The 21311-nt window shown below is 35.7% G+C and overlaps 1 protein-coding gene across 1 annotated transcript in view; it reads right to left on the reverse strand.

The window, feature by feature from the left end:
* COL9A1 (collagen type IX alpha 1 chain) overlaps positions 1-21311 on the reverse strand; it is an 89205-nt gene that overhangs the window by 40864 nt on the left and 27030 nt on the right. Inside the window, exons 11-20 of the mRNA XM_043593172.1 lie at positions 17688-17741; positions 17391-17426; positions 15042-15065; positions 14104-14157; positions 12766-12819; positions 12079-12111; positions 11301-11357; positions 9822-9875; positions 5622-5675; positions 3046-3099 (exon numbers count right to left, since the gene is read on the reverse strand). Of these exons, the coding sequence (XP_043449107.1) occupies positions 3046-3099; positions 5622-5675; positions 9822-9875; positions 11301-11357; positions 12079-12111; positions 12766-12819; positions 14104-14157; positions 15042-15065; positions 17391-17426; positions 17688-17741 (474 nt within the window). The remainder of the gene's footprint in view (positions 1-3045; positions 3100-5621; positions 5676-9821; positions 9876-11300; positions 11358-12078; positions 12112-12765; positions 12820-14103; positions 14158-15041; positions 15066-17390; positions 17427-17687; positions 17742-21311) is intronic.

Consider the following 21311-nt stretch of genomic DNA (forward strand, 5'->3'; position numbering starts at 1 on the left):
CCACCCAGGCACCCGTGGTGAGTGTTTAATCAGACACCTCAGATATGAAAACACTTAGTTTGCATCTTCTCATCCCACCCAAAGTACTTATGGCCAGTCTTTGATACCACTCTGGATATTTTAAGTTAACACTGTATCCATTCTTGATTGATGACATGAACTGAAAACACTGGTACCTGTTTAGAGAACTTGACAAACCTATTGAAGAGGTTTGGTACTCACCCTGCAGGCCTCTCAGGATTCTGATGGGAATTTGTTAGCGGTGAAGACCAAGGAGCCACCCAAAGAATAGTTGGCATGGACTCTGCTGCTGCTGCTGCTGCAGCTGTGGGTGGGATTCTGTGACACTGGATTTCCACCAAGATCCAGAATCAGAAGTCCAGCCATGCGGTTTAGAAGAACGAATTGTAATAAGGATTTGAGTATGCCCTCTTCCATCCTGGATGGGCATTAGGTTCAGTTTATTTGAAATAATTCATTTACTTCCTTCACAACAAACACCCTACCAAGTGATGGTGGCATAAAAACTACACAGCTTTAGAAATGTAATTGTCTTGAAATCAATTCCGACTTGGTTATATTGTACATGTCACCTTCTTATTTAATTATAAGAATCAAACTGTGATTTTAAAACAAAAAAGGGGGGGCGGTTAGTGCTTTCTGCATAGGCTACATGATAAAATACAACCTCTTTAAATCTTTGTAAAGATTTAAATCATCTGCTAAGTGAATGAGAAGGCAGAAGGGCCACTGGAGTCCACAAGCCATCTCCTAATGAAAAGGGTTGAGGTAAGGAGATGATAAAATAAATAGAAAACAGTCCAAAGAGTATTGGATGGATGTCAGCCCAAGAAAACCAGGTGGACAGCATCTGTAGTAAGAATTAAGAATCAGAAAACCTTTGATAGAACGTTCAGAAAAGAGAGAATCAAATAAAGGACACAACCGAAGCAGAGGCACCCCAGAGCCTTGAAATTCTTTGATCCCTAAAAACTAGAACAGAGCAGAAAGCAGTCTACGTTCACCAGGGAAGGAGAGATTTGGAAGACCCGAAAAAGACCTTGAATTCATCATTCACCCTGCGTGGTGAGAGCGGAGCCCGGCCTTTGCATTATAGAAATGGCTGTGATGCACTCACTCTCTCTCTTATTGCTGTTCAGCACAAGCTGAGACCCAAAATGCTGTTACTAGGCAACCACGCCAGGGGTCTGAGTTCATGAGAAGAGCTTGCTTTTTTTTTTTTTTTTATGGAAAGCAATTTGACAGAACTCAGAGGAAATGAGAAATTTTGAAAAATGCCAAGTAAAAAACATGCCTCAAATAAAGAGCATATCAAGAACAGTAATTGGTTTCAAAGTGTGGGGTCACATATTTTAGATGATTTAAACCCAGAAAAAGCGAAGGCCTAGGTATCAGCAACTTCAAAACAAATGGGATGTATTACTTAATAACAGAAGAGATACACACAGAATGTTACTTAAGGTAACATGAATATAGAAATATGAAATATGTTTTTTAAAATACAGTGTTTTTAGAAAAGAAATATTCTAGAGGAAATGGAAGAGTAAAACAGGCAGAATGAGAATACCCAAAAGGGACAGCAAGGCTGAAAAAAAAAGAGTCACAAAATAATTCCTTCAATTTCCAAGAATATGCATTTCTTTTAAAAAATTTAGTTTTATTTTTTTGAGCACCTACAATGTGCAAGTTAGTCCCACTTAGCGGTTAATAAAAGTCCTGTGCTTCTGTGTGAAATGACACAAATTAGCTCTAGAGGTTCTAAAGAGAAAGAGGTGAGGGTCAGAAGTGGTGGTAGGCAAAGTGCTTTTCTTTTTCCAAGCCCACAAAGTGGCTTTTCTAACATACTCTGTAAGTAGTAACCATTTTCTGAAAATCTGATAGAGAAGGTAGACACACCCCTACACACACTCACATACACACACAGTGAGAAAGACATTTCTGGACACAGCATGAATGTTCAAGTTTCCATTGTTTTCGTTCACAATACTCAGCCAAGCCCTCCCTAGCCCCATCCTCCACCAGTAGGAGCATGTCTTCCAGGTAGGTCTGGCATCCCTCTGATGTCACCATCTCCTCCCTGAGCCCTCCCAGTTCCCTGATCAAGAGTAACCATTCCTTCATCTTCACTCCCTCAAACCACTTGCCCTCAAATTTATGGGTCTCTTGTATACATTGTAGTTAGCTATCTACTCACTCGTTTCTCTCAATAAATAACAAATTTGAAGTCCTTATTGTTGAATCTCCCCAGCATCTCGCAGTGCCTTGCTATGGAAATGGTAGGAGAATCTGGTCTTTGCAACTGGGCTAAGGACAGATTCGAAAACTCCAGCCACAAGTATAGGATTCCTGTTGAAGGCAGAGCTCAGCAATCCACCTAGCAGAGAGCCACAGATGGCCCCAGTGTCCTTAGGGATATCCTGCCTTCTCTTACCTCTCCCTTCCTTCCATTCCTTCCTTGTCTTTGCTTTGATTTCCAGGTATTGTGTCAGTGCTATCAGTATTAACTATTGATAATGATAAAGAGATAAAATGTAACAGCCCTGCTTACTTCTATTTACTCGAGATAATTTAAAATATATAATACATAGGTATCATATGTACTACTCTTTTCTATCATCTATGTTTATAACAGAAATGTGAAAACCTAACTAAACATCCACAAAGCAAATAAAAAATAAAAAATGATGTTGCTTGGGCGCCTGGGTGGCTCAGTCAGTCAAGCGTCAGACTTCAGCTCAGGTCATGACCTTGTGGTTTGAGGGTTCGAGCCCTGCATCAGGCTCTGTGCTGACAGCTCAGAGCCTGGAGCCTGCTTCAGACTCTGTGTCTCCCTCTTTCTCTGCCCTTCCCCTGGTTTCTCTCTCTCTCTCTCTCTCTCTCTCTCTCTCAAAAATAAGCCTTAAAAATTTTTTTTAATGTTGCTAAAAATAAGATATTTTTAAGTGGCAAAAAATTCAAATATTTACACATTTGATTATCATATCATCATCATCATCATCATCATCATCATCATCATCATCTTACTTTTTCCCCTTTGGCCCCAACTATGCCAGTGATGCCACTTAATCCTTGAGCTCCCTGGAAATATAAAAACAACAGTGAATTGCTTTAGTTGAAGCACACACTTGTTTGTTTCTCTCATCACAAAAGCTGATCCAAAAGGATGTTAACATAACCAAAGGTAACAAGAAACAGTGACATTATATAAACAAATGTTTCTAGTTTAGAGAGAAAATCCAAGGAGAATTATTCTGATGGCAAAAGAATTTTAAAATCCTGAAGACATATGCATACCTGGAGTTGGAGCAATTACTGATGACAAAAAAGAAACATCACTGCATAAGAGAACTACAATCATGTATTAGATTTATCTTTTAACTCAGGTAGAGAATACACTGCCATTTCTACCTCCTTAATGGTTTGTAAGTTGGTTACATGTGAGATGGTTGTGATTTTAAACTTTGGAATAATTTTTCCCCACCAGTGTATGCTATCAAAGGCAATTAGGTTTCTAGACTAGCCCACAAAAGCTTATGACCTGTAAATGGAGCTAAAGTCTTTACTAACCACTAGGGGTCACTATTTGTTATACCATCTCCATGATAGAGGCACTCTATCTTGGGGCAGTAAGAATCCATCTCACCTCATCCCAGGCAAAGGAGTGGGTAATTCTAAAAGTAAGGATATGAGTGTGATTTCCAGAATCTTTTCTAATACTAAAATGCCACCACTCTCAATTCTCTGGTCACAGCAGCAGGGCCCCAGTAGTGGATCCTGTAAAGAGTGGGCCTGGGTGTTCTCTTGGGAGAAGCAGGAGGTAGATGCTCCTTCAGGAAAGTGGAAAAGCCACTTCTGAGCAATTTGCTAACTATCCACTATAACTGGCCTACAATAAGGTAGCTCCAGGCCAGTCATTCTCTTGTGTTCTCACTTAGAGAAAACGGGGCACTTCAGTGGCCAACCCTTCATCCAGACAAGTGACAAATTCTATGCAGACTAGTTAGGAATGACCTGCTAGAACATGTAAGATGTAATATGTAACATGATCCAGCTTAGAATAACCACTTGGGATGTAAACCACTTGAGATGTGGCCATTTCAGATTAAAACTGCTCTTTCTGAAGGTAGTTCCACAAAATGAATTCCAAAAATATTTGAGCCAATGGCAGTGACATCAGAATGCCATGTATTGTCTCCCAAGGTGATGACTTGGGAGGGCAGAGCTCATGTATACATGTTCCAAAGAGCAAATTTTTTAAAAATCTGTTCATTACTTTATAGATGTACATTTAAAAAGTGAAAATCTGTGAGTTTTACAGAAACATTTTGGCAAACCCACTCCCAAACACCAGAAGGTCAGCAAGTGCTACAATATCACCCATGCTTGAGCCATGCAGCACCCAACAGATATCCTTAATCCATGAAAATACTTTTAAATGCTGCTTGCAAAATCCTGTTCTGAGGATTTGGGGGAATGGGTTTAAAAATAACTCCAATTCCCCACCAAATTTTCATCAGATCAAAAACAAAAAACAAAAAACATATCTCTTACACTACTTATTTCCATCTTCCTCCTGTAAAATAAAGTCCATCTCCTTCTTGTCTCCTATCAAAGGCTCAGGGAAGACAAGCTTCTGAAATAAGCCCCTTGTACTCCTCCAGGTTTCCTTAAAGTTCTTATGTGGCTTAGAAGCAGAGGCCATTTCTTACAAATGTGCAGACTTATTTCCTTTAGCTGGAATTTCCTTAAGTTCTGGGTAAGCACTAATCTGCACAACTCCCTGAACTCTTTCATAAATGGCCAGTTGTTTGGGGAATAGCAGAGCAGGGCAAGGAAGGGTGGTGGCCCCATGTTTGTCCTCCCTAACTCTTTAGTTTCTGAGAATAGGACCTGAGTCTGTGCTTTACATAGTAAAGACCGCGGCTAGCTGCAATTCAATCAATATTGAAATTATTATTTCCATAATTGTTACTACTCATCCTGACAAGAAAAAAAGTGTAACAATTCTACTTTCATATACAAAAGTAGTGTAAATTTTGATGTCCCAAACACTTTAAATTGACGTATGTCAATGCCCCAAATTACTTCACTGTGCATTTAATTGCAGCAATCTGCCAAAGCACAAGGGACCAACTTTTTATTAAAAAAAAAAAAAACATGATTACAAGGAATTAAGAATGTTCTAATTATAATGATTGCATGCTGGCATAAGGTACATCAAATCCAGTCGATGATCTACCTGCTACAAATTCAGTGTACCTGAATTTTTCCGTATCATATGATAGCACCACAGAACATGAAAGACATATATCATCCTCTTGTGTTCAGTATTTGCTTTCAGATAGCCTAGCCCTGAAATCTAGTAAATAAATGTATATAATTATAGGTACATTTTGTTTTGTTAAAATGGTGCTTGAATGTATAATGGGGATCCTTTCCTATTTCAAAAAAATGGTAAATTCCCAGTGCTGGCTTGGTGGAAAAATACAGAATACCATGTTCATATAATACTATTAATTCAAATGCTAAACATGAAATATTCCAAAAGTCATGAAAAAAGAATATTTGCATATCCTAAATATTTTTAAACAATACTTTACTGGAGGTCCTTGAGCTCCGACTTCTCCCTGTTCCCCCTGGTCACCTTCTTCACCCTAAGAAACAACAGAAAGCACTCCAAATGTTATTGCAGCAAATGAGCATAGATAGATATAGGCTCGTTGTAACTCAGCACATTTTAAATTCATTTGGCATCCCCTGAGTTATGCTACTGTACTTTCTTAAATTAGTTTATATGAATAATCCATATTAATTGTGTAACATTCAGAAAATACAGAGAACTATACAAATAAAGTCACCCAAATCCCACTTTTCAACTATAAATACCTGTAACATCTTAGATGCTTTTCTAAAAAAGGGTGGGGGTGGGAGAGGAAATGACGGAGAGAGAATATGCATACATTCATGTTCCAAGTGTGTATTGTGTGTGTGGGGGTGTATTTTTAGGAAAATATGATCATGCTATGCAAACTTTTCTATAAACTACAACATTATTTAATTGTGATTTTCTTTTTTTTTTTTAATTTATTTATTTTGAGAGAGAGAGCAGTGGAGGGGCAGAGAGAAAGGGAGAGAGAGAAAATCTGAAACAGGCTCCGTGCTGTCAGCACAAAGCCCAACGTGGGGCTCGAACTCACGAACTGTGAGATCATGACCTGAGCCGAAATCAAGAGTCAGACACTTAACTGACTAAGCCATCCAGGCACCCCAAATTGTGATTTTCATTTTAAACTTTTCTTATTATAATTTTTCTGCCATATACAATTTTTTAAAGTATTTAAATCACTCTTTATTTTCATGGCTTCTACCTTTGATGTCACCCATTGAAAAGCTTTCTCCACCCCAAAAATACATAAATATTCATCTGTATTTTTCCTCTAGTTGTTTCATAGTTTAATTTCTTACATAGAAATCTTTAATTGGTTTAATGTAAAATATAAGATAGAAATCTGTCATTTTCTTTTTTCCTGGTAATTGGCCACTTTCTCTAATATCATTTATTGAAGGATATCTCCGCACAGATATCTCTCCCCACAGGCTGGAAAATTCTTCCTTAACATACTAAATTGTTAAATACACTTGTTTTTTCTGATCTGTTTTTTCTGCTTTTCTGATCTGTTGTATGATGTTGCCAATACCACAACATTTTAATTATTGCAATTTCATAATACATTTTAATCTCAGACAGAATTCCTTTACCTTTATTTTTTATCGATAGTTACTCTTTTTCAGTTTTTCCTACATGCTTACTCTTTCAGATGAACTTTAGAATTATTCAGAAGATCTTCACAAAAATACTACCTGCTTTGTATTAGGGCTGCATTAAATTAAGAAATTAATGGAAAGAATTAGAATCTTTACAAAATTGAGCCTTTCTATCTTAGAACTGAGTGTATCTATTTAATCAAATCTTTTTCTTTCAATCAATAAAGTTTTGTTCTTTTCTTCATGTTAGTCTTGAATATGTAAGTTTGTTCTAAGGTATCTTGACTATTTGGTAGCAATTGCCAATGGAATCTTCTTCCATTTTGTTTTCTAACTAATTATTGTTTTGACTTTTTGATACTAACCTTATAACCTCTGATATACTTTAAAATGTTAGTATATTCTGAAGAGAAATTCAACTGCTGTTTCTTATGGAAAGATTACTTTATTGACTCTGAGAAAAAATTTACTTTTCCCTCTGACGAAGGTTTTATTTTTTACAATAAGTATACTGCCCTACATTTCCTGTGGTAATGGATATCTCAAATTGTAAAATTAATCATGAGAAAAATTTTCCATTTTTAATATTATGTACATAATATTAGATAAAAATCAATTTCTGTTGTTTCTTTATTACATGTTTCAGTTCACCCATGTTCTTGCTCTACAGACCATACCTTAAAGAGATTTTCACACACACATATACACACAGAAATATAGCAAATTAAATAGCAATATTAATATAGAAACTTTGGACATATAATACAAAGAATTAAGTTATGCCTAGATCATTTATACTTGATTTTTGAAAGAATTATGAGGGTATTACATAGTGGTTTTAGTCTCATAGTTATATTCAGATTATATTCCATAAGAATATATAATTGATGGCGAGGAGAGGCTGTCCCAATGGGAAAGCCAGTGAATTAGCTATTGGAGTGGGTAATCAACACATGCATACAATTAAATGCTACTTATATTTCTCTACCTATCAAAACAACAGTGACTCATATGTGCACAGTAAGTTTCCATTAGCAAGGTTTGGGATATTTTCCCACAGATTCCTGGTAAACCTTGGACTAATACACTTGATTTAAATATTTCACCAGCAGATGAATAGCACACAACTAATCAATAACCCTGACATTAAATGACAAATTTAGGAACAGCAATTTATTATCATTTTACAGAAAGATTTTTGACTATTCATTTCTATATTTATCAACAAATTTTAAAATCTTTATTAACTAATTTGTAAATTCAAGGCAGAGTTGTGAATCCACTTTAAGTTTACAGTTCAGTGCATCTATTACCCTTTCAAGGTTCATTCTTTAATGAGCTATTGTCATCCTATCTTTATATGTAAGTTTTTAAAGACACCCACTGAGAGATGTAAGTGACAAAACAAGTGAAATAAATTAAAGGAGTTTTCAACACCTACCAATAAAATTTTGGCCAGTTATGTCACACACCAAAACAGTTTTCAGGTTCCCCATTGAAAACAAAGCCATATTTGAGAGTCTGGATAACTGACTTGTATAGGTATCAAAACTATTGGTTTCTGGGGAAGAGGAGGAAAATACTCTGACTGACAGCTCCATCCGCAAAGCCCATGGGACAGGGTTGTAAAAATTCCACAAAGAAAAGGGGCCACCAAAAGAAGGAAGAAGGTATGGATGGCATCAAAAATAACAGAAGTCTACTATATCTGCCTTAATACATGTATTGTTACCTCATGAAAACCTTTTGGTGCACTGTAATATTCTTACACGCCTTTTCTTTGGTGGTTAGATAATATTCTATTATATGGACATGCCATACTTAATTTAGCCAGTCTCCGTGGTTGGACATATTTTTTTTCATTTCTATGCCCCTGGAACTTAGAATAAACCCTGGAACACAGCAGGAACTTAATAAATAATTGTTGGATTTTTTTGGTTGTGAATTTTAAGATTTAATGGAGGAATGAGCATGCAGAAAACTTTCTGAAGTACTCAGTTTTTTTCTTGCTCCAATTTGACATTAACCCAGCTGTTACATTCCAGATAAATAAAATGCCTTAATTACTCAGTGCCTAAGCAATAAAAGACTTTAAAAATAAATGACCAAACTGTAATAAGGAACAGAAAATGGGCTTACTTATCCTGATTATCTGAGGTTGCTCAACAGACTGATTTTAGCTAAAGAGTTCAAGGATATTAATGCCTGATGATATTAATAAATTGCCTCTCCAGCACCTCCAAAGAAAAAGACTAATTTTCTGCCTCCACCCCATTAAGGTGTAGAAGGACATAGTCTACAAAGTCTAGAAAACCCGCATGAATAAGAACAGTTTGACTTTGTAAAACATTACACAATTAACAGGGACAAAACTTTTATTAAGCAGAAAGTCAAATTCTTAGACACTTAAAGGCAATTGACATTAGTGGATTAAAAAAAAGCAAGTAAGTCACCTTACTTTAAATTTCTATGTTGGTTTTTCTGCAGGGCATGCCAGCCCCAATGTAGGCTGTGCTGTGGATGCCATGTTTCTATCCAGACAATAACAGAAGTCCTATCACTAACTCCCATATTACTCAACATCTAAATTCTATTTAAATGAAGTCAGAAACAAATTATTTCAGAACTTAAGATGAGAAGCCATCAGCTATCAACTTCCTGTTTGCTCGTGTCAGCAACACTCATAAAATTTTACACATGTCATAAAATTTTGTTTACTGGAGTGGGAAAACTAGCTGAATAATGTTTGACTATCAAAAGCATCAAGGAAAAAAGCTGAGTGTGATTGATTTCAAAAGAAAAGCAAGGGGTAGCAACACAGGAAAGAATGAAATGTATGGTGAGTTACTGTTTTTTACAATTGAACAACATTAGAATATTATACTTAGAATATTAATGCATCTACTGAAAACTTGTCAATCATCATTTGAAAAGGAAGGATAAAATATGCTTTATTATTCCCTATAATTTCTTGTAATAAAAGTAATCACTTCCTCCTAATCACAACTTACCCACTATATATTCATTTTCCTTACCTTGTGACCTTGTCTTCCAGGTTCACCAATTTCTCCTTTAGCCCCTTTATGACCCTAAAAATGCATAATTAACTAATTAATTAATTAATTTAAAAATAACTGTATTGGGTTTGTTACGGAAACTGGTCAGAAGGCTCATAAAGTGATCTTGCTTCCCTAAATCTGTGTCAGTTTCTGCTACACAGAAAAAGGTTACGTCACAAGGAAAATGACTACCTTAAATGACCTTAATACTGCCATGTGTATTACATGACTGTTGTAGATGATAAATATAAGTTTTAGTTAATAGAAAAACACTGTTCTAGAATAGCAAAAGCTTTATTCTCTGGTTCAGCAACATGATGTATTGCTGGCCATTCCCTAGATCCCTCTATCCTAAACATCCTTTCATAGTTGGGGTAAGAGCATTAAGTCTTCTCCAACATCAGTAACTTTTTTCCCAAAGGTGACCCAGCTCAGCTGGCTATCTCCTGCTCTCTCGATGCTGCTCTGAAAACCCTTCTGCCTCCTCTGTACCTCATGGAGGTGGAAGGGATCTCCCCAGATGCACAACTTCCACCTCTTCTTGTACACAATTTTAGATGCAAAGGGAAAGCTATAAAGGGCAGTCAGTGAAAGCTGCAGAGCATGAGAAGAAAATCTCCTATCTCTTCCTGTCTGGCCACCTGTTCTAAGCATATGTATGCTTTTGGTGGTAACATGAGGCAAATGGGAAATGAACATTCCAAAATTAAGTACATCAGAGCTTTCACTCTCAAAGCCACTCTCATTCCAAGAGTGTAGGTCTTCGTGAAAAATAAGACACCAATCCAGGACCAAATCTTTTGCAGTTGTGGGAACCCATTAAAACTAACCTTAGAGAAAAGGATGACTGGAAAAGCAGTGCCCTGGGGCCTTTCAGATCATAGCACAACTCCATTGGTCTGGAATTTTCAAAATAATTTCAGACTCATAGACTAGAGAAAATCCCACCTAACCCCAACATTTAATATTTTTTTTATTTTTATGGTAAATTTTGAAGTAACTATGATATAGAGTGAGAGAAAACATTTTTGGGAAGTCTTTTTTCTTGCCTATTATGCACAGTATTCCCTATATTTTCTTAACCAAAATAGTTTCAAATACATTATGTGTGCAATTACCCCCAATCTTCCTCAATAGGAAGCAAACTTCTCTACATTCATTTGGTGTTATAGAGTCTCTCAAGCCAATACATTGTATGGGTATTTCCTCCCCGAACGACAAAAGCACTGTGTGATCAAACATCCATGTCTCCATAGGACTACCTGCCAGGGCCACCAGCCGCAGTTCCTAGGACTGAAGAAGGACCATAGACTAAGCCGCAGAACAAGCGAACACAGACTTGCCTAATCCATCAGAATGTGGTCTTTCACCAGGAAGGCCAGTGCTTACAGGAAAGGCTCTATTTTTTCTATGGATAATACTCTTGAATATAAAATACTGAAATTGTTCTCTTACCCTCATGCCTGGTAAGCCTGGATATCCTGAGCGACCTGGTGGACAGGAATTGGGACACTGCCAATGGGAGAGAGAGATAGATAAGGAGAGCATAAATTAGAGCCTCCCTTTATGACAAAATGGTATTTTTTTAGGGATTCTAGCTACAGAATCCCAATATAATTATATTCATTAAATAACTCTGACTACCCCTTTTTTCAATATTTCATTTTTAAAATCAGAAATATTCCTAACTCACAGAAAAGTACAGAGTATTCACCATCCAGATTTAATAAATGTTAATAGTTTGCCATATTTATTTCAGATTTAATTTATTAAAGAAATAAAATGTTTCCAGACAATCTAGTGTACCACAACCTGATCCTTTTCCCCTTCCCCTCTATTAGAATAGCTGTAACTTGAGGTCCACATACCCTTGTCAAATTGGCTAACATTGCACTTAGTACAGTTTACCAACATCATCTGAATATCACTCTGTAAGTAAAACAAGTCTCAAAGGAACTGTTTGGCTTCTATCTTCTAAGATTGAGGGGTACTCTGTTGAAAGCCATAAAGTAAAGAGATTATGGGAAAACAAAATCATTTCTATAATGAAAACCAGTTACAATGTGAGTGTATACAAACTACCAGTCCACTAGTTCTATGGATTGTTCCACCATCCAAGTAAAGTAAAACAGAAATACAACATATTCCAGCAAGGTAATTTTAAGGAGAGTTGACCTGAAGATTACATGGTCTTTGACTTAATCTGTATTTCATTCAAAGGTAAACATCTTACCAATGGATCTCCATCATGAAAACCAATTGTTCCCTAAAGTAAAGAAAATACTAAGGTTAAGAATATAGTTAAATATGTAATTCAAACCTACTAATAATTGAAAGTTCATCAAACAAAAATACAATAAATATATTTGTTCAATAAAATATAAGGAACAAAGAGCTGCATATAATATGCTAATATTCTAAAAATTTTGACTTGTAGGGCATGTTCATTTTGGAGACCCCTAAATTTCAGTATATTATCTCTTTCAGGGGACTGAAGGGATATAAAATGAAAGAATAGAAAATATGGGGTACTCCAAATATAAATTTAAAATATGAATTATCTCCTACTTTAACTCCTATTTTTTAAATTGCTTACTGTATAAATCCTTTGTAAAAACTAGTTCATTTGAAAATGTTCCTTTTATACATCCAAGTTTTGAGCATTTGAGAAATCACAAAAGTCAAAGGACTTCAAATATATGAATAAGCCATTCCCTGAGAAAACCTCCTTTTAAATTATTGTTATTCCTCTACTTTTCTGTCCTAAGAAGACCCATGTTCTGAATGGGGGAAAAAAACTGGTAGCCATTTTGGAATTTTAGGATGATGACTCAATTAACAAGTACTTCCATTTTTGGTTCTTGGGTTTATTTAATTCCAACTCTCAGACACAAGAAAATTCAAGCTGCAAATAACTTACACTGGGTCCTGGGGGGCCAGGGGGGCCAGGTGGTCCTCTTTTCCCAGGGTCACCCTAAGTTATTGAAAATTGTGACACAGTGGTTATACACATGTCAAAACGCAGTGCATAAAACTGGTAAGGCATGAGAGAATATTACTAGAAACCCCTACAGAGCTCAGTCTTGCATAGACCTGCCACTAAAATCGATGGGTGGCCCATAATCCAATTAGCTCCACAAAACTAGAAGAATAAAGGAGCTAGTCTCACCAAAGTAATAAAACAAGGCAGAAGGAAGTTTGGGGGGAAAAGCAAAGCCAATTCTTTTCTACAGCATGGTTACTTTATTCTGGAAACAAACTGGAAACACAACCTATTTTTTTAGTTGATTTATAGAGGAACTGAAACAGCCAGTACTTCTAGTACCATCCAGATAATGGTGGCAAAAGAAGGTTTGCAGCCAGCCTGAAGCTATGGAATGGCAGGTTAATCTCTGCAATGCCAGATTCTCCCAGGGTACTGTTTACCCACAAGCTGTTACTTGGCCTATCACCATACTGTCTTGCAAATGGCACAGGAGATCCAAGAGGGCTAAATACAAATAAGCCATTCAAATGAAAATGGTTTCAATTCGCCCTAACGTCCACAGTTTACTCCTTGTGTATGTTTTCCTTCTGAATATTCTACCATAAGATGTCAAAAGCATCTTACAATTATTTTAACTTTATAACCATTTCATATTCATTTGTTCAGTAAATAATTTTATCAAATAGTAGGACATATGGAGAAGCAAGAAAAAATATATAATACATGGCTCCTACTCTCAATGCATTTACAATTATCTATCCTCCACATAATGTCACTACTTCAACATTTTTGAAATATTGGATAGTAACATCAAGAATTTATTACCAACAATTTCTTCTATAAAGTTCAGCTCTTTATTGCCTAATGTTAAGTTCTGTTGGTTCAATTATAATTTAATGATCCTAACAGAAATACACTTGGCAATAATTTTCAGCTATTCATTTTATGCAGAGAGCCTAATACAAAAGACACTGGACCTTAATTCTGGCTGAGAGTCTATAAAATGGAGGTGACATCTCCTGATTTGATCACTAATTCTGGAAGTTGGGAAGAAAAGTTTAGCTGACAGCCTTGGAAAAAAAATTAAAATCACTCTACAAAAATGAGGTAGCATTATTATCCATGGTTCCCATCAATTTTAGGAACTGGAATGAAATTCATCTGCCATTTTTTGGATTTGCAGGGGAAAATATACAGTTAGGGTAATTTGCCTTCTGAGTAACGTCTTCTATTAAATCAGTAAATGTCTATCAAAATGCAGTGTGTACTCACAACTGGTCCAACACGGCCAAGCTCTCCAGGGAGTCCTGCTGCCCCAGGAGGACCCTGTATGTATATACACAATGGAATATTTTTCAGCCATAAAAAAGAGTAAGATCTTGTCACTTGCAACAATACAGATGGACCTGGTAAGTAGTATTATGCTAAGTAAAATAACTCAGACATAGAAAAACAAATGCCATATGATTTCACTTATATGTAGAATCTAAAAAACAAAACAAAGAAACAAACAACAACAACAAAACAAACTCTTAAATACAGAGAACAACTAGTGGTTGCCAAAGGGAAGGTGGATGTGGGGCAGGAGGGAGGTGATGAAATAGATCAAGGGGATTAAGAAGTATAAACTTCCAGTTATAAATAAATAAGTCACAGATGAAAAGTACGGCATAGAGAACATAGTCAACAAGTCAATAAGATGGTAATAACATTGTTTGGTGACAGATGATGAGCACACTTACTGTGGTGAGCTCTGAGTTGTCTACAGAATTGTTGAATCATTACATTGTACAACTGAAACTAATATAACACTGTATGTTAATTATACTTCAATTTTTTTAAAAAAAGGTAATTCTAAATAAGTAAAGGGATGTGGTGACTTATAGATGTTTTTTACAATCTATCATAAATGATATCAAATATGATAAACAACTGATTTAGAATTATATATCTGTGCTAGCTTTGGTTTCCAATAACATAATAACTCATTTGACTAAATTTTAATTACTTAGAAAGGAACAGAAATTTCTAAAATCAACAAAATTTTTTGTTTAGCAGGATAGAAGTGCTGTCACAGTAGCCACCAAAGATCATGTATGTAGGACACTATAAATACCACTGGGTACTGTCAGTTGGAGAGTAAGCTTGGGAGCTGAGAAATTGGCCATTGTTATAGACTATGTAGAAACACACCCAGAGATGATACTTACAGGGGGTCCAGGAATACCACGGCCCTAAAAGATTAAAATAAAAATTGTTATGGTATGTGATTTAACTTAGTATAAATACAGACAGACATAATTCAGTTCAAAAACAAAGTATAAACTTTGTCACTAAATAACATGATGCTCATTCTAAAGAAATGACTGGATAAAGAAAAGCAAACATGGCTCTACTCCTACGGAAGAAGTTTGTTTCAGCACCTCAAATATTCCTTTGATGTCTAAGCTAACCAATAATATTTTTTCCAAACGTTCTTGTAAGAAATCAAAGTAAAGTAGTCATCCACACTTGCCCTCAGGAGAATTTAGCATCACTCACAAAGAAGCACATCAGTTTAAATCTAAGTTTAAAGATTTTTTTCATCATGTTTTATAAGGAATCTACCTTAAAAGCAATACAGTGTAGTGCTTTATAATTTATAATGTGATGTTTGGAAATTCCCAAACATTCAGCACAGAAAGAGGGGGTGGGGGCAGGTGGAGGCGGGAGGAAAGGACCAGAAACCACGTTCTTTTGACAGGTGGACTATGTTTCTAGACAAATCCAGTAGATAGTGAGAATAAAATGGTGTCACTCTTGAAATGACTTATGACAGGATCCTAATTTGATATCCTAAATCTGATCTTAGAGCTAGTTACTTCATCTCCCTCTCCTTTGTACTTTATTTCTCTTTAGCAACACTGAACTGCATATAATCAAGGACTGACCCCACATATTATTCATCCTCCTAGCCTCATTTCCTACCACAGGGACTAGTATATGCTAAACCCTAACTATATGCTTGTTGAACTTCATAAAACTGAACATCAGCTGTCTAGAATCCCTTTTTCTCTATCTTTGCTTTCCAGGTTCAACATTCCCCAATTGGGAATCCTTATTACTCCTTTCTCTCCTACATTGGCTGGAATAACTTCTATCCACAGCTATCTCTAATACCATATTCATGTTAACTTTTCATTCTAGACTTCCTTTTCTAAAACATCCCTATATGAACCATTTAGTAGAATCAATGTACACCCTATGATAATGATATTATTATTTCTAATTATTTAGGCAGCCAAAACAAACAAGAATTTCACATGAGCAGTATGTTATAATAATAAGTGGGGCTTTTCCAAGGCATTTCAAGGCATTTGAAGAATTACTCCTATTTGAACATTTTAATATGTAAATCAATTTGGGAAATAAGTGTCATGCTTGAAAATACCAAAGTAATCAATAAATTATTTCATTATCATAGATCTAGATGTTTGACAAATTTCAAATGTCACTAATTTTTTTTTAAAGGCATCTCTATAAGATGTTGAGCTCTGAGTAAAAAAATACGGGAGAAAGGCCAGCAAAGCTATTCACTTCTGAAAGTAGGTTTATAATGGAAAAGTTGACAGACAGTGAAATATGGCCATGAAAACAGTGCAAATAGAAAACAAAGATGAGAGATACAGATTAATGATAAGAACAAAAGAGGAACAAAGAGTCAAATGGAAAGGAAAAGCAGCCTAAGAACCAAACCCTCTAACAGATAAAGAAATAACACAAATTGTGAGATTGGGCAATGCAGGAAAAGACTAGCCAGAGGATTAGGCTGGTAATTATGTCTGATGGTTGACATTTCATTGGAGATACAACCAGTTGTGAAGAAAGTGGTGTGATATTATGGTCTAAATACTGCATATTTAGATTTGCTGTTATTATGCAAGAAATGTTTTCTATCAAGGGAAGTAAAGGGGGAGTTGTCTATTGGGAAAAACTACCTGCAAATAGACACATGTATTTATAGTGTGCGTTCAAATTTCTCTAAAATTTTTCTACTCATAGATTGCTTACCATAGCAGAAAAGTCATGAATTCCTTTGTGATGCATATTATGTCAAAAACTGCATTTAAAAATTTCACAATGACATACTACGTGGCAATGAGAAAGAATGAAATACGGCCCTTTGTAGCAACGTGGATGGAACTGGAGAGTGTGATGATAAGTGAAATAAGCCATACAGAGAAAGACAGATACCATATGTTTTCACTCTTATGTGGATCCTGAGAAACTTAACAGAAACCCATGGGGGAGGAGAAGGAAAAAAAAGAAAAAAAAGAGGTTAGAGTGGGAGAGAGAGCCAACGCATAAGAGACTCTTAAAAACTGAGAACAAACTGAGGGTTGATGGGGGGTGGGAGGGAGGGGAGGGGAGGTGATGGGCATTGAAGAGGGCATCTTTTGGGATGAGCACTGGGTGTTGTATGGAAAGTAATTTGACAATAAATTTCACATAATAAAAAAAATTTCACAATGACAGAAAAGGTAGGAGATTTTCAATTCTGTCACTTTATAATTACTTACAGGAAATCCACGAGATCCCGGAACACCAGGTTCTCCCTAAAAATAAAAATAACTTAATTGTACTTAGCCCCTTGTATCATGGATATGTAAATATGTAAATTACATGAATTTTGAAATCATTAAAATACCCCATCTTGGTGTTTTTTCATTTAACTTAATTCAACTAAAACATGATTTTAGTTGAACAAGTGTATTTCCACTGTTTCATAACTAATCTTTCAGTTGATTTGCAAACACTACAATAAAATTATACTTCAGCATCTAATACCAGCAATTAATAACAGGTGGCTAACTTACTTTTTGTCCTCTTGGTCCCACAGAGCCAGGGGATCCATCAGGTCCTGTTAACCCCTAACAAAGCAAGATGATGTTAGAACTATTATAGCATCCTTAGGCAAATCCCTAAGTGCATAATTGCATTTTGTTTATTAATTATGTACAGAATGGTAACTTTTGTATGATGCAAATATTTACAAAGAAATACCTTCCCGTACTCTCATTCAAAGGTAATGTTTAACATTAAATCTGACTGTTAATTTCTGTTGATAAATTTTATCATGCTCCTAGCTTCCTTCTAATTGCATTGTTTATCACTGGGTCCAATAATTTAGTATTTTTTGTTTCCACTTTGGAAAAATGCAATATAACAATTATAGCGTTCTAATAGCTAAGTCTAATGGGACCACAGATCTTGGCTCTGTCAGTTACCCTGCTTATGCACCTCCTTCACTTCATTTATAAAATAAAAATATTATATGTCTCTATAACTCTCTAATGGTGTCTTGAGAGTTAATAAAATGTTTCTTCAATAGGAATTAAACATAAACTCATTATTGCCTTATAGCTATCTAAAGTCCTCCAGTCATCTTCCAGCAATGACAGTTGCTTATTGAAGAACATTAACCTTTAAAATAAAATGTTTGAGAGCATGCTTGTTTCTACATTATTTTCCTTAGTAATAATAGGTATAATTAAGTATATATTTTAATGTGTGTCACTTGGTAATAGAATTTAAGCCAATTACAGTAAAACACGTTTTATATCTGTCATATTTAATATTAAAGCAGTTACTAAAGCATATCCTCTAAACATTCTCATTTTCCCTACCAGTACTTTTCTTACCATCACCCTCAATATAAAATACATTATAAAGTATAATAATACTACATGTATACCTGAATTTCCATATTTAGTGAGGATGCATCTTTTAAATTTTTTCTTTACTCTTTGACACTTTTAGATGTCATTTATAATGTAATCTTGAAATATACCTTGCCAAAGATAAATATGTGTATGTGTGTGTGTGTACATATATATATATATATATATATATATATATATATATGGATGGATGGAGATATGGAGATATACATATATACACATATGTGCATGCATACATAAACATCTTACAAAACTATTACCAAGATTTTGAAAAAGGTTCAAATGGTATTAATCAAGGGAGGAGTTCCTTGCAAATATGAAAGCCCAACTTAAAAACGGATCACCAAAATGCATATTTAATCGCTCATAGTTTATATAAATATCACTAAAATGTTTTCATTTCATAAATATCACTAAAATGCTTGAAAACTAGTTCATTGGCCACCATTTTTACATTTCTGTACATTAATCCATTTTCCTCATAACTCCAAAGAATGAATCAAAGGAAGTAAAAAAAAAAGTTGAAAATGCTAATTACAGGAAGTTTACCAAAGAACATTATTAAACACACATAAAACAATTTTTCACCAACTTTGACTTTCAATCACCTTAGTCTAAATACAACACTGTAATCTGGGAACAAGCCCCAGCATCTTAGTTGCTGAGCACCTGTAGTAATGGAATGTTGGCTATTGTATTTCAGCAAACCAACCATACAGACAGGAGCGCTCTCTGGAGGCACATATGACACACAGACTTTCCATACCTCAGAGCATATCTGACTAACAGAACCTCTAACTACCACTTCCTGTGAATGCCCTCCAAAATCAATCCTGGTCAATTCCCACACATGCAACCAACTAACAATCTTCAATCTGTGACTGGAATAACTGACAAGATTGGTGGACAATAGCTATTATATATGGTAGAGTTTCAACTGCATAAAAATAAAGCAGAACCAAGTAAATTATTGGACAACATGAAGGCTGCTTCCAGGTTACCACTTATGTAAAGTATCTTCTATATGACATGATAAAATATGTCTATCACTAGGAAGGTCTCTGAATTAAATTGGAAATACGTTTTGGTGTCAGATGCTACAGTGAACTCTGTTATGAAACAGCTATGTAGAAAAGCATAAGCTCCATAAGGACAAGGACTATATGTCCATTATAATAATCCTGGAACATTTCCCCTGGCATCTAACACATACTCGATACATGAGTACTTAATGTTTAATTTAGATTAGCATCTTAGGTGGAAGGATATTACACTTATCCCTCTATATCATCTTTATTTTGGGTTCAAACCCCAACTTTGCCACTTATTAATTGTACAACCATGACAAGTTGCTCAACTGTATAGTGCCTCAGTTTCCTGATCTGCAAAATAGGCATAATATTAATATCTATCTGATATGATAATTTTGAAAATAAAATGATATAAGCAAAATGCTTAAAATAGTACCTGGCGGGGTGTGCCCTGAATAAATGTTAGCTATTTATTATCATCATTATTATATGCTCAGCACTGCTATAGATGTTGTAAAGAGTTTACATGAAGTATAAGACACGTTCCCTGCCCTCTGGGAGCTTAAAACCTGATTCACAAAGGGTTCTGCAAACAAATGAACACACAAAATTCTAGATACTATCCTAGAATAACCTGGGCTCTGTATTTCACGGCTTCCTCACATTTCTCTCATCAAACTGATCTTTTTTTTTTTTTTCAACGTTTATTTATTTTTGGGACAGAGAGAGACAGAGCATGAACGGGGGAGGGGCAGAGAGAGAGGGAGACACAGAATTGGAAACAGGCTCCAGGCTCTGAGCCATCAGCCCAGAGCCCGACGCGGGGCTCGAACTCACGGACCGCAAGATCGTGACCTGGCTGAAGCCGGACGCTTAACCGACTGCGCCACCCAGGCGCCCCATCATCAAACTGATCTTTGATGTCAGACTATTTCCACTTACACTGACCTTTCAGAATAATTCCTGAATAACTCACTATTCTAATCATATAACATCTGCCAGGGATAGTAGTTGAATACATCCAGAGGATGTTCTAACCTCTTTCCTATAAAAAGTGACATAGGGGCGCCTGGGTGGCTCAGTGGTTAAGCATCCGACTTCGGCTCAGGTCATGATCTTGCAGTTCGTTGGTTCGAGCCCTGCATCAGGCTCTGTGCTGACAGCTCAGAGCCTGGAGCCTGTTTCATATTCGGTGTCTCCCTCTCTCTCTCTGACCCACCCCTGTTCATGCTCTGTCTCTCTCTGTCTCAAAAATCAATAAACGTTAAAAAAAATTTTTTTAAGTGACATAGTTTAACCATAATTCCTGTATTTAATTCTAATTATTCTTCTGCCTATCTTAGACAGATGCTATAAGAATGAATAAAACACTATTTTACAAAGCTCACTGAGCGTGTCACAGCAAATAGAGCCTGTAAGAATATCTCTATTGATTATTGATAATAACACAGTTGTCCTTTAGGTGCAAGGTGCAAGGTTATAACCAAGGTTTTATATATATATATATATATATATATATATATATATATATATATATATATATACCAGTGGCAGAAAGAATTGCTTTCATTGCTTTCATATGAATGTTTATGAAGATAAAGTTCTATATGGGACGATACTGAAGCTGACTGTGTTTGGAACTTTCATGCTACTGCTTGGCAGAGAACACCAGCCTTCAACAGTCATTTCCTTCCAGCATTCCAACTACTCAGCTTGTGAGACTCGAGGC

The sequence above is a fragment of the Prionailurus bengalensis genome, chromosome B2 (genome assembly GCF_016509475.1).
Source record: "Prionailurus bengalensis isolate Pbe53 chromosome B2, Fcat_Pben_1.1_paternal_pri, whole genome shotgun sequence".
Taxonomy (NCBI): Eukaryota; Metazoa; Chordata; class Mammalia; order Carnivora; family Felidae; genus Prionailurus; species Prionailurus bengalensis.